Source organism: Amphiprion ocellaris, chromosome 1, assembly GCF_022539595.1.
Source record: "Amphiprion ocellaris isolate individual 3 ecotype Okinawa chromosome 1, ASM2253959v1, whole genome shotgun sequence".
NCBI lineage: Eukaryota > Metazoa > Chordata > Actinopteri > Pomacentridae > Amphiprion > Amphiprion ocellaris.
This window is the reverse complement of record NC_072766.1, coordinates 37,119,848-37,133,822: the sequence shown is the minus strand read 5'-3', so window position 1 is coordinate 37,133,822 and position 13,975 is coordinate 37,119,848. Positions and strand designations below refer to the sequence as shown.

General features: G+C 36.3%; 1 protein-coding gene across 1 annotated transcript; it reads left to right on the top strand.

Annotated features, from left to right (window-relative positions):
• The first annotated feature begins 3,680 nt into the window (after positions 1-3,680).
• On the top strand, positions 3,681-13,057 carry LOC111581984 (V-type proton ATPase subunit d 1). Its single transcript, XM_023290423.3, has 8 exons — positions 3,681-3,874; positions 6,263-6,434; positions 7,750-7,928; positions 8,045-8,124; positions 8,587-8,664; positions 9,398-9,574; positions 9,903-9,980; positions 11,883-13,057. The coding sequence occupies exons 1-8, from the start codon at positions 3,748-3,750 to the stop codon at positions 12,042-12,044; spliced, it is 1,053 nt and encodes a 350-aa protein (XP_023146191.1). The 5' UTR covers positions 3,681-3,747; the 3' UTR covers positions 12,045-13,057.
• The last annotated feature ends 918 nt before the right edge of the window (positions 13,058-13,975 follow it).

The window sequence follows — 13,975 nt, the reverse complement described above, 5'->3', positions numbered from 1 at the left end:
ACTGATAATTATAATTCAACAGTTCAGCAGCCAGGAGCGAGCCACAGTTTGATTTGTGTCCTGTTTTTCTGTTTCCCAGGTCAGCGCTCCAATTCAGACGCCCCTGCCTCCAGCAGCAACGTCTCCAGTTGCTCAGGGGCGTCCTGACTCTGCCTGCACAGAACTACCTTTTGTCATGTGCTGGTTCCTGGTTCTGTGCCGGTGGGTTTAGGAAGCTCCTCACAAAGCAACAAATGAGGACAGAGGAAGCTGCCACCTGGTTGTCTCTGAGCTCTGACAGTGAGACAGAGAAGATGATGTTTACTGCTTAAGAAGAAACATCACAAGTAGTTAGCTTTGTTAATGTTTATTGTAAAAACCTTTCGAATATTTTTGTTATGATCCAACATAACATGAGAACTTAGGGGATAAACATTGTAAAAAGTTAGATGTATTAGTTTAATTAAAATGTAAAAAAAATGACATCAATAACTTACTTAGTTTAATATAAAAAACTTAAAAACTGTTATTGTTTATTCTACCACAAGAACTTGTAAGATAAAAATTGTAAAATGTAATACTTTGTTTATTGTTAAAATATATTTAAAACTGTTCATGTTTGTTGCAAATAAAATTTAAATATATGCTTTTAACATGTTTGATGTTATTCATAGTTATTAGCATAACATGTAAACTGAAGAAATAAATATTGTAAAAATATAAAATAAAACTGTTTATTATAACAAAGATACACTTTTAAAAAAGCTTTTGAACTTTTTAGTTTGATGTTTTAAGCATGACTGAAATATTGTCAATAGTAAGATATAATTTATTGTAAAAATATTTTTTTAAATGTGTATTGAAAATAAAAGTACCCTTCAGTAACATTGTTTTTAACATCTTGCTGTATTAACAAGAATTTAATACTTCTTGAATAAATATCATAAAAAGTAAGATTTACTTTGGTGATGTTTTTGTAAAAAGTGATTTTGAGATATTTCAATTTTGATGTTTAATAAATTTACAAAAATCTCTACAAAGAAGTTTTACTCTGTCATTTTGGGTTGTTGATGACAGACTGATGGAGAAAACTTGTATTCATTCAGCAACAAAACAAAGTGTTTGAACGATCTGAATACTTTTCAAAGCAGCTCCGTAATTGTTTTGTTCATATTTATCACTATTTCACTACAGCTCGACTGGTTTATTGTTAAGTCAGATAATTAGAGTGCTTTCTTCACTGATGGTGGATCAACGTGGAGCTTCTTCAACACTGAACCAGACACAGAAGAGTCACATTTGTTTCAACGATCAGCTGCACTGAGATACTTTATAAGAAGAAGCAGTTTGATGGTGTTTTTAAATGACTTGACATGAACACAGTTAAAAATTGGTCAGAATATGACATATTTTGTGTATAATTTAATGTCTTTCTAAACATTCTTGGAAGCAGCTCATATCATGGCATTCCATCATATTGATTGAAACTTAAAAACCAACAGCTTCAGTGGAATTTGAATTAGAGAAGATGAAAAATAAAAAATAATCCAGATGTTCTGTTGTATAAATAGCTTAGAAAACAAATCCAACGTTTGAGTTGTGCAGTTAAAACGCTGGGACGAGCAGACAGTTCCGTTTATTACACTGACCCATGTGTTGAACGTTGCTGCTCTATATTCTTTATCTGAATGCATCTGACTGTCCACGTTAAAATGTTGCTGTCTTGTTGTGTTGTTCCTGTAGCATTTTTTCCTCTTAGGAATCCAGGATCTAGACTTTTATGCTCCACAGATGTCAATAGATGTAATTTTTCAAGCACCAATGACAACATTTTTCTGGTTCCACTGTCTCAAATCTGAGAATTTCTTTCCCTCTTATGATGCAAAATGGATGTAATTGTATAAAACAAGCAGTTTGAAGATGAATTTTGGGCTTTTAGGAACACATGGCGGCAATTTTTTGCGTATATTAATACAGTTTAATATACACAACAAATATGGGGCTGTAAGGACAGAATATGAAATCAGGAGTTCTTTGCTCAACTACATATTTTCAGGTCTGGAGAAGGAGAGTCACAAAAAATCAGCTTGAAAAATTACAATTGTAATGACATCTTTGCAGCATTAAATTTTATATCCTAGATTCATAACAAGACAAACCTCAGGATGGAAGAAACCTGCTGTGTTTTTCTGTAATCAAGAGTCTAGAATTCAAAAGGGATGAAAAAACATCTGTCAAATTCAACAAAATATAGATGCAATTAATAAATATTGTCATTACTAAATCTCTCTATTTTTTCTCAGTTAAAATGTTGGAAATAGCTTCAACGTAATTATATTTTATCAAAATACCTGAGTTGAAAACAGTCTTCTTGTACTTTAATACTGAAATTATGTTGAATTTTGTGGTTTCAATACCACTGCTCTTTTCATCTGTAAAAGTGAGGAAGTTTTTCTCTGGTGCAGCCCTGATTCATCATACATTCATGTTGAATGGCCTAACATCACAGACATCTTTTCACATTAGAAAATAGTACTGCATTCTGTAGTTTGGGAAATAAAGCACATGTGACTCATGTCAGGCTACGAGCAGCCGTTCAAGAGGTGAACGTGAGATTTTTTACATGCAGATTATATGAAAACAGGGCTGGCTAGACCCATGACAATTAGGGCATTCATTATGAAATGAGTGGTTGTAGACATTCATGTGTCACTAACAAACAACTTGGCTAACTATAAGTTTTTACACAAACCAGGCTCGTATCCAAACATTGATAGAAAATGGCCTAACGTCATTTGTAAAGTCAATAATTATCTGTACTTCAGCTGCCACTTGGTTCAGCTGAGCCTGTCCCACCTGCTGAACCCAGACTGGGACAGCAGTTTTGCCAAATTCACATTTAGAGAGGCTTAGTATGAGAGACGCCTCATGAAGCAGACAAAAATTAGGGACAGCATTGGTAAACTCTCCATGTTGAAGAGTCTGCAACCATGTCGTATTTCCTGCAAATGTGCAGTCAGTCCAATTCTTTCTGTATCTGCAGTTTTTTTTATACTATTTTAAGAATTTGTACACTTGGTAATTAAGTATTTTACAATGTGTTATTGGTTTCTCTGCATTCAGAGTTATTTTATTTTTTATTATTTGTTACTTTTTGTGTGTTATTGCAATCCTATGTGTAATTAGCAGTTTTGAACTAAACAAGATGAATGCTTCTTTTCTAATATTTGTATTATGAGTACTTTAATTTTAGCAAGACTAATGTTTTAAAAAATCTTTAATGTCAATGGGGCTCTTCTTACATCAAAAGTTATACTCTAAATTTGTCACATATTACGAAAAATAAAATTGTTTAGTTTGTTTGTTTGTTTTAATAAACCTCCACATGACTCTCCTAACAGTAAATAAAATCCTGCCTGTATATTTCAAGAAACCACAGAGACTTATATTGTACTGCCAAAATACTACATCGTCTGACCTCAAAACCACTTATTTAGATGTTCCCAGAGAAGTAAAATGATTTCAACACCACTTAAAGATTATTATACAAATATACACGCACACTTACATATTTATACACACACACACACACACACACACACACACACACACACACACACACACACACACACACACACACACACACACACACTCCGCAGATGACTGATCAGATGACGGTCACGTGGTCCTGTCAGCTGATGCTAACGCTAAGCAGCCGGACGGTTGGTTTTCCTGCGACAGAGACGGAGCGGACAGCGGTCAGTAAGGATGCCTTTCTCCGAGCTGTATTTTAACGTCGACAACGGCTACCTAGAGGGGTTGGTGAGAGGCTTCAAAGCCGGAATACTGTCCCAGGCCGATTATTTAAACCTCGTCCAGTGTGAGACCCTGGAAGGTGAGTTAAAGCCGACGACAGCTAACGGCTAACAGCTAGCCGCCAGCGCTAGTTCCACCAGCTAACTACAAGCTGTCACTCTCAAGCTAGTTAGCTTAGCTTGGTTTGCGTTTACGATATTAAAGCCTTTCATTGCACAGTACAACGCTCTGTTTTCTGCCATCCTCGCTTACTGATATTTATTTATAAATCTGCATCGATACTTTGTTCGCGTGTAAGCGAAAAAAAGCTTGAATTTGTGTTTTCAAGCCTGCTACTGTCTGTATTTTAGCCAGCTAGCTTAAGCTGTTGTCGCAAATATAGCAAGCTGTTCTATTGATCAATGAGGGAATATTTAGAGGAAGTGAAAGTATAATAGGAAGAGATTTGACTGTTAAACACAGAAGGTTTGGCAAAAGTACACCGTTCCTTAGCTTTAGTTAGCTTTCCATTGGAACCTCCACCGTTTTATTACGGTTATTTTCGATTAAAGTCACTGCTTGTGATCAAACATTATTGTAGCAGAGAATTTATTGCACCAAATGCTCCTTGTTTTTTTGCTCAACAAAGCAGAATTATGATCGTGCCAGTGTTTCTTTATTATACGTTTAAAATATTGCTTTAAAATGGCTCTTTTCCGACTCGCAGAGAGGTTTAGTTAAATTCTGGGCATCATCAAAACCACATAGTGGAGGTTAAGATTCGTTTATGCTCTCTGTAATAGTGTTCTTTCAGTTATTATACAGTTGTCCATGCAGATTCATATACACCGTCTGCATTTCCACACAGCTAAAATCAGATTTTATCAGCAATGTGACGGTCATTCGCTGTGATGGTTTGGTTTTTAGTTAGTATCAAGTCTCTGGAAATGTCACTTCATTTTGTCGTGAAATGAAAAGAATGGCTGCTTAGAAGTTGGGAAAGGATGACATTTAAAATGTGCAAAACCTCAACTCGTCTTCTTTGTTTTGCTGTTCTTTAGGTGATCATTGACACTTTTTTGTTTCAAATTTTGTTTGTGTGCACAGTATCAAAAATAGAAAATTGCTTCACTTACTAATTTAACACAGCCAAAACGCCAAATGAGAAGTTACGAGTATTTATTCAACCACATCATATTACTTCAGGACCAAATATCTACAGTCAACATTTATAGGCCTACGTGTACACATCAGAACCTACAAAATAGAATAGAAAAGTAATCAGAGCTGATGCTTGAATTTCTTAATGTACTGTTTTGGAAGTAGTTGCAAAATATGGATTACAGATGATGACTATTACTTGGTTTCAGTTTTATTCTCTGATTCTAAAATAATGTTTTATTTGAGTGTTTAATACAGTTAAAATGGAAAACTTGAACTTGTTTAATGCACCCTAGCATAGTTAGAGCAGGGATTTAATCAGGTCACTGTCAAGTAGATTGCGATTTTTTTTTCCGAGAGAAACTGTAGAACATAATCAGATAAGCGCAATAATCAGGTAAACATAACCTGCATACAAGACACAGCACAACAAAAGATATGAAGCTCTTCGTTGGCAGGTGAAAAGAAGCACACAGTGATGCTGCATGTTGGCAAAATTCTCAGTCAAGTTAACAGCAGAGTCAGAAAAATGACAAGAACTGAAACACATGAAGAAGCTACCATCACAGTTACAGGTAGACTGAAATTATCAGCTTTATAAAGGGCTCAAGATCTGTGGAAAACTGGATCTAACTTATAAAAAATACTGGTCAACCAAGTACATTTTTAACATGTGATACTGCAAGACTGCAGTTAAGCATTATTTTCATCAGAGAACCATTATTCTCCTGATTCTTTCTTAATTCATTTCAATTAGTTTGTAAAACATCATAAATTTGGGTGGAAATGTACTTTTATTGTCTTCCCAGGAGCTCAAAAGATTCAGTATAATTCAATGACCAACCTCTGATCTATCCACTCTGAGAAGCCATAATTGGTACTATTAAATTGGGGCCCATAGGATGCAGTGTTGCAGAGCCCTCACCCTCCTGTCTAGCAGCACCAAAACATTTGTCCCCGTTCTTAAAATGAATTCTTTCTTAATTTATTTTAATTAGTTTGTAAAACAGCATAAATTTAAATTTAGGGGGAAATGTACTTTTATTGTCTTCCCATGAGCTCAAAAGATTCAATTTACTAAATAAAACCGATATAGTCTCACATTTCAGAAGTGGAAGCCATCTATGAATTGACGTTTTTGGTTGAGATATTATTGACACTATTAAAATAGTCAACAGGTATATATTAGTTGAATAACTAACTGATTTCTAACTTACAATCACTTGTCTTGCCAGATTAGTGTTAGTTTTTTTTTTTGTTTAAATACCTCATATGACAGATCAGAGGCTTTGTACTCACCTTCTCTGCCCTGGTGTTCCTCTGACAGATCTGAAGCTCCACCTGCAGAGCACAGACTATGGCAGCTTCCTGGCAAACGAGGCGTCTCCTCTCACTGTGTCCGTCATCGACGACAAGCTGAAGGAGAAGATGGTGGTGGAGTTTCGCCACATGAGGAACCAGTCGTACGAGCCGCTGGCCAGCTTCATGGACTTCATCACGTAAGCAAAATGTTATCATGTTGAATTGAATGCTGACTTATTGAGCTATAACTGCAACCGGGCACCCAGATAGCTCAGCTGGCTGACCGGGCGACCCATAAACAGGGGTATACGTACACTATATTCCTTTGTATGTGGTATCACATGAAACATGTAGAAACATCCTCAGCTGATACACATCTTTTCCATGTCAGGGATGTTGTGTAAACCATAAAAGCTACTAGTATAGTCTAGTGCATTAACACAGTGCTTGACAGCAGGGTTTACTGTATTTCTGTCAGCCAGGACGACTACTGCTGATGTGAATTCGTTTCAGGACACAATGAAGACTATCTTGGAGAAGCTTGTTTGAAGTTGCTAATCCATTACAATGAATATTTCTTTTAGATTGTGGCACAACAAATGAAAGCTTAGTGACTTTTTGTGTTTTTGAAAATTCCTCTTGTTATGTTATGTGAGGACAGGTCTCTCTTGAGAATGGGACCCCCTGTTTCTATGAGATTACCTGAATAAATAAAAGCTCAAATAAAATAAATAAAACACTATAAATAAATAATGAAGAATAAAACATTGATGAGGTGTGTCGTTTGAAAACCTGAAAGAAGAGAAGAAGAAAACCCCATTACCATGTTTTTTCTTTGCTGTCCAGTAGTCCTTGAGTGTCTTTAAATGCACCAGCAGGGACAGTTTCAAAGTGGTGCATTTGGGCAAAAATATGGTAACTAAATCCATAAAGTGACTCAGGCAGGTTTCATGTTTCAGCAGGTTGATTTTTATTCTGTACTAAAATGTAGAGCTTTGACAATTAGTCAATTAATTGATTAGTCAATTAATCATCAAATATTTTGACAACAATTTTAGATTTTAAGTAGATTCCAGGTTCTTACACATGAGAATTTGGGGATTTTCTTTGTCACACATTTAGTGACATCACCATATCCTGTAGGAAATTGCGATGTGGATTTTTATCACAGTTTTGTGATGTTTTATAATCCAAATTTTTAATGATATTCATCAGTGTCAGAAGAAAATAAATCAGCTATAATACCAACAACTGTTAGGTGTACCTTTACTAAAGTGGGTTCATATCAGGACAAATTGTAAGCTATGTTTTTAAAACACTCAGCAGTAATGGTAAGTGTACTGTAGAGCATGTGTTGTTAATGGACTGGATCTTTCTGTTGCATCTATATGATAATTTTAACTAAAACAAACCAACATAACAGAATAGTCAAGAAGCTGCACCCAGAGTGATCCTAAACCCGACGTCTCTGCACCGTCCTACTTTCCCTCCCCTCCCACCTGGTGTCTTCAGGTACAGCTACATGATTGATAACGTCATCCTGCTTATCACCGGCACTCTGCACCAGCGGGCCATCTCCGAGCTGGTGCCCAAGTGTCACCCGCTGGGCAGCTTCGAGCAGATGGAGGCGGTCAACATCGCCCAGACCCCGGCCGAGCTCTACAACGCCATCCTGGTGGACACGCCCCTCGGTATGTACCCGTGTAGGAACTGTTATTTAGAGAAACCTGAACAGTAATGTGTCATTCTGAACAGGAGGTGGCGCCAAATCTGAAGAAAACATTATGTTGTTTTCTTTCCCTTGCAGCCGCCTTCTTCCAGGACTGTATATCTGAGCAGGACTTGGATGAGATGAACATTGAAATCATTCGTAACACACTTTACAAGGTAAATCACACTACAGTAGTGATAAAATTAGTTAAGGCACTTCACTTTAGTGTGTTAACATACAAGCTTTTGAAATTTTGGGATGTGGATGTCATTATATGTCTGATTTGACATTAAAGTAGTCTTTTCCTCCTGCTGCCAAAAATAATGGAATTCCAGGAAAGCTGTTGATGTAGAGCTTTTCTCCTCATGAAAGTATCACTGATGATAAAGTCGATTTTACTATGAAAAAATGGGCAGTAGATGACAAATAATTGTAATAAATACTACCAGCAACTCAAGGTACAGTATATACTGCACTACCTTGAGGCCAAGGCAGAATACATTGCATTATCTATGTATTAAATTTGATAATGGAAGAATAATTGTTTTAACTGACAGCATTTGGTCTGACATTACATACATATTTGTTTAAATTTGACTTGATTAAGTCCTTCACAAACATGTGTTTTATCCTCTCAGGCTTATCTGGAGGCTTTTTATAAGTTCTGCTCCAACTTGGGAGGAACGACAGCCGACACCATGTGTCCCATTCTGGAGGTGAGTCATTGATCTGTTTATAGAGTGAAAACAAACACACAAATTGGTATTTTAGTCCTGAAAAAAATCACAAATTCACACATCAACGGTCTACAAAATATGTTTTGTGTAAAGCAGCATACAGTCGTGAACAAAAGTTTGCTTTTAAAGACTATTATTTCCAGATAGCATGTGCACTACCGTTCAAATGTTTGGGGTCACCCAGACAATTTCATGTTTTCCATGAAAACTCACACTTTTATCCATGTGCTAACATAATTGCACAAGGGTTTTCTAATCATCAATGAGCCTTTCAACACCATTAGCTAACACAATGTAGCATTAGAACACAGGAGTGATGGTTGCTGGAAATGTTCCTCTGTACCTCTATGGAGATATTCCATTAAAAATCAGCTGTTTCCAGCTAGAATAGTCATTTACCACATTCACAATGTCTAAACTGTATTTCTGATTAATTTAATGTTATCTTCATTGAAAAAAATGCTTTTCCTTCAAAAATAAGGACATTTCTAAGTGAGCCCAAACTTTTGAACAGTAGTGTAATAAATCTATGAAAGCACCAAAATGATTGTTTTGATGAGTTTCAGTGATTCCATCACTGAAAATTATGTTTTAGGAGTCATTGGAACTCAAGACTTTTTCACAGCTGTTGGACTTTAGTTTGTCTTAAAAAAAAAAAAAAAAAAATCATACATGTGATTTTTAATTTTTTCCATCATCTTCCTGTCTGCAGTTCGAGGCCGACAGAAGAGCCTTCATCATCACCATCAACTCGTTCGGCACAGAGCTGTCCAAGGAGGATCGTGCCAAGCTCTTCCCCCACTGCGGCAAACTTTACCCAGAAGGCCTTGCACAGCTGGCTCGTGCAGACGACTACGAGCAAGTCAAGGCCGTCGCTGACTTCTATCCTGTGAGTCTAAAACCCTGAGCGTTTAAACTCAGAATAAGCCACAGAAATGTTCTGAACATGCCAGCTTCTGTGTCATCATTGTGATTAGCTTCATATGTACAGGAAGGAAAAGTTCCACTGAAAGTTTTTTAATTGTCTTCATGGTTTTGTTTGAAGTCTTGGCCACTTGTGTCCTTCCAGTTTGTCATTTAAGTGTCTGTTTGTCCTCCTACTGTTAGTGTCCAGGTCACAGTTTTGTGAGACGAGCGTCATAAAATGATGGTGCAGTTTTCTAATCTTTTAGTTGAGAGTCTGTATCTGTGCCTGAACTCGATTCTCGTGTCCTCAGGAGTACAAGCTGCTGTTTGAAGGCGCCGGCAGCAACCCAGGAGACAAAACTCTGGAGGACCGTTTCTTTGAGCACGAGGTGACACAACGTCAGACACATTTTACAGCCCGAATACGGAATTTGGCTTCAACATTTGATCATGTAATCATTAAAATCCAGCGTCAACAGTTGAATTTGAGTTTAGTAGGCTGATTAACTTGTCCACGCTACATAAACAAAAGTTATTCATTAGTTAGTTTGGATTTAATTCAAGAATATGTCTAAATCAGATTTATTGATGTCCTATTTAGTAAAAAAAAATAAATAAATAAATAAAAAATTCAGAGGGGAAAATGTGGTCAAGCAAGCTAGGTTTGTTGTTAATCTTTACTAAAGGTTTCCTGAAAGCTCAGTTTTGTTACACCTTGAAAATATTTTTTCATACATAAATAACAGCTAAGTTTTAAATCATAATGCAGAAAAAACAACTGAAGATAAAGTATTCCTAAACATACCTAACTTGTCAAACTTAACAGAGTCGTCGTAACTTGTGTGGTATTTCAACAACCTTTATTTAAAGTCGAAGATGTAGGCATGTCAAAAGAAGGAAACTGAGATAAAATTAGCAAAAAAAATGTATAAAAAGCAAATAATTAACCAATTAATATCATGAGAAATTAAAAAGAGCAATTAAGCCTGAAGACGAGGTAACTAACCTGAAATAGGAGCATCAGGTGCTAAAATATGGATGAATTTTTAGGATTGAACACCTTTAAATCAGATCCTTAGACAATAAATTTTACATAAAGTGTGCCACAGGACTAATACCCACCCTAAAATGCATAAAATGAAGGTTTTAAAACTTCAATACAGTATTTGATTCAAATGTAGGTCTTTGTATGTAGAAATATTTGACCTCTCATTGTTGCTAATGTGGGCAAACACTGAAACCACAGAGCTGAGCAAAGACATAAATAAACAAAGGATGAAGGCATGCAAATAAAAGAAAATTAGATCAAATTTGTAATTGAAATAATAGATAAGAAGATTTAAAAAAAAAAAAAATCTAAAAATGAAATAAGACTTAATTAACAACCTGAATTTAAACTTTGTTCGGTTTAAGCACCTTTAAATCACATCCTTGGTTTTATGTGAGACATCACAGGGTAAACATCCAGCATAAAATGTGTAAAAATAAAGGTTTTACCACCTAAACACCGTATTACATTCATATGTAGGCCTGTGTATGTAGAAATATTTCACTTCATGGTTTACCACGCACCCAGACCACCTACACATTATACATCCCAATTCAACATCTGACGAGGTTTAGTTACTAGAAAGAGTTAACTAATGTTGTGAAAGTTCAGCGAGGTTGAGAGAAGATGAGGAGGCAGACACACTGGAGATTCAGATGACTTGGGTTACGAGAAAGGTTTAAGATAAGATGAGATAATCCTTTATTGCTCCCCATGTTGGGGGAAATTTACATTGTTATAGCAGCAATAAACATATTTATAATAATATGTACAATATTTACAAGGATGAAAATGAATAAATGTATTTTTAATACACTGTAGACCACAGCAATATAAACCGGTAAAGTGGTTTACAGATATCAGGAGAAGTGACGCCAACAGAGCAGCAGTACATGCGAGCAACGCCAGCATCACTTCTGAGGATTCTCTCTGATCTTTGGGTAAATAATGTAGCTGGGAGAAGGTCGGATTTAGATTACAGGCCAGTATGGAGACAACTAGTCTGCTAAGTCACGTAAGAATAGACAATATCTAACCTTCAGTAGAGCAGAGAGTCCTGACATATCTACCTGTGAATATGGCAAAAAGTTAAAACTCCATGAGATACACAGAACTAGCAAACAGACTGTTGATATTCTTTGTTGGAAGAGGAGGAGCATAAAGTTTAATTTCAGAGATCAGACATCAACCACATGCTTTGTTCTCAATTTTACAAAACATATCGTTCCTGTTCCTCCTCCAGGTGAAGCTGAACAAGCTGGCCTTCCTCAACCAGTTCCACTTCAGTGTTTTCTACGCCTACGTCAAGCTGAAGGAGCAGGAGTGCAGGAACATCGTCTGGATCGCCGAGTGCATCGCCCAGCGGCACCGCGCCAAAATCGACAACTACATTCCCATCTTTTGAGCTTCCTCTTCCTCTCGCCTTCCTCTCATCATCATTTTCATTCACTCTATCGTCTCCAGTCGCAGCTCGGTGTTAAACACTCTGATGGTTTGATGCTAAATTTACTTCATTCTTCACTCGTAGGTGTAAATTGATTCTCAACGACAGAATTTCTTGTTGTATTGCGAATTCTGACCCACAGCGTAAAAACTTAAATGCAGCTTTTAATCGGATAAGAATCACATGATCTTGTTGGTTCATCAGAGGTACTTCCTGATTGTTTTAACCCATTTGACTTTCAAACACTTGTTTGTCTAAACATTCTATAGTGCTGTGTGTTGTTTCAGCGGCACGCCCTGTTCGTCTGGCTCATCAGCTGCACAGGACAAAAAATAAATAAACCACAGGAAGAATTTGCAATTTACCGAGACTATAGAACGAACAGCTCCGGGTTTATTTTTCTCCAGAACTCTCAGCAGCAAACACCGGCCACCTTTCTGAGACATGACACAGCTGCAGTATGTTTCAGATTCAGTCAGAAAATCCTTGTGTTAACCCTCAGTCTGTCCGGTTCAAAGCAGACACACAAAAACATTCCTCCATCAGCCGCCGTCAGGTTCTGTAAACCTGTATCTATTCCTGTTTTTAGTGCTAGCGTTTGTCAGCATGTCTGGTATTTACTGTGGTTTTTCCCCAAAAACTAATGAGCGAAACATGTGAGTCCCGAGTCCCGATTTCTTGTCTACATAGTTTGTTGTTAAATATTAAAAACTCGACAGGAGCTTCCAGTCGTCTCTGCTCCTGCTTCTGCAACTGAAACTTTCTGGAATGAGGCAAAATCTTGTGGGTGTAAGACAGACGTGATGTTTAAAGTATACAAAGATATATAGATATTTAAAGATGACTATATGATTCTGTTTTCTCATGCTGTACAAATTGATTTATTACTGTTTTGATCTGTTATTTGTGAAATGTGTACTGTAAATGTAAGGAATAATAAACAGACTGAACTGTGCAATGCAGGTCTGAAGGAATTTAAGACTCACGAAACTCATTTCCTGCAGATTTTTGTAATTTTTGGGGGGGATTTTTCAAATGACATTGTGCAGTAAACGTCTTAATCTAGGTGGATAATACTTTCTGTGTTCATGTTCAGGTGCTAACATTTGCTAATTACCTCTAAATATAAAGTGTAGCCGAAGCAGATGAGAATTTAAGTAGGTGAGCATGGAAGTAAAAATTATTTTTGTAATGATTTTCACAGACAAAAGTGACAAAGGGATTTACAGGACATGTATATATAGCATTAAAATTGAAGACTAAAAAATTGAAAATATACCAGAAATATTGAGATGGATAGATGGATGGGTAGATAGATAGTCTTATTGAACTGAAGGTACCAAAACCACAAGCGTTTGGTCACCAACCAGATGATATGTCAATATTCTGCATGTATTCATTCATACACATTCTTACAAACTACAAGGAAAATCGGTTCACGTCTTTGTAAATCTGTTTTTTATGTTTAAATGTGAAATTGTCTGGCAGCTATAAAACCGCAGCAAATAGTCAATTAGATGTTAACATTTAAAATAATCACCTACAATTCCGACAATTGCTTTGAGTAATATTTTTAATGAAAATAAGTAAAAAATCTCTAATTCCAGCTCCTTTGAATCCTGTGAATATTTTCTGGTTTCTTTCCTTCTCAGTGACAGCAAACTGAATATCTTTGGGTTGTGGGCAAAACAAAACATATGAGGACATTTATCGGCATTCTCTGACACTTTACAGACCAAACAACTAATTGTTTGATCAAGATTTAGTGTCTCAGAAAGTTTAAAGTCAATTTAAGAAGCTGTGCCACCTTCATTTTTTAAAGTTTTATTTTGCAATTTATTGCATTTAATCACCTTTAAATAACATCCTTAATTACTAATCTTTATTCTATT

Coding starts and splice junctions, on each gene's coding strand:
- LOC111581984 (XM_023290423.3), top strand. CDS start 3,748: ATGCCTTTCTCCGAGCTGTATTTTAACGTCGACAACGGCTACCTAGAG. Junction 7,929..8,044: donor CCTGGTGGACACGCCCCTCG/GTATGTACCCGT, acceptor TTTCCCTTGCAG/CCGCCTTCTTCCAGGACTGT. Junction 9,981..11,882: donor ACCGTTTCTTTGAGCACGAG/GTGACACAACGT, acceptor TTCCTCCTCCAG/GTGAAGCTGAACAAGCTGGC.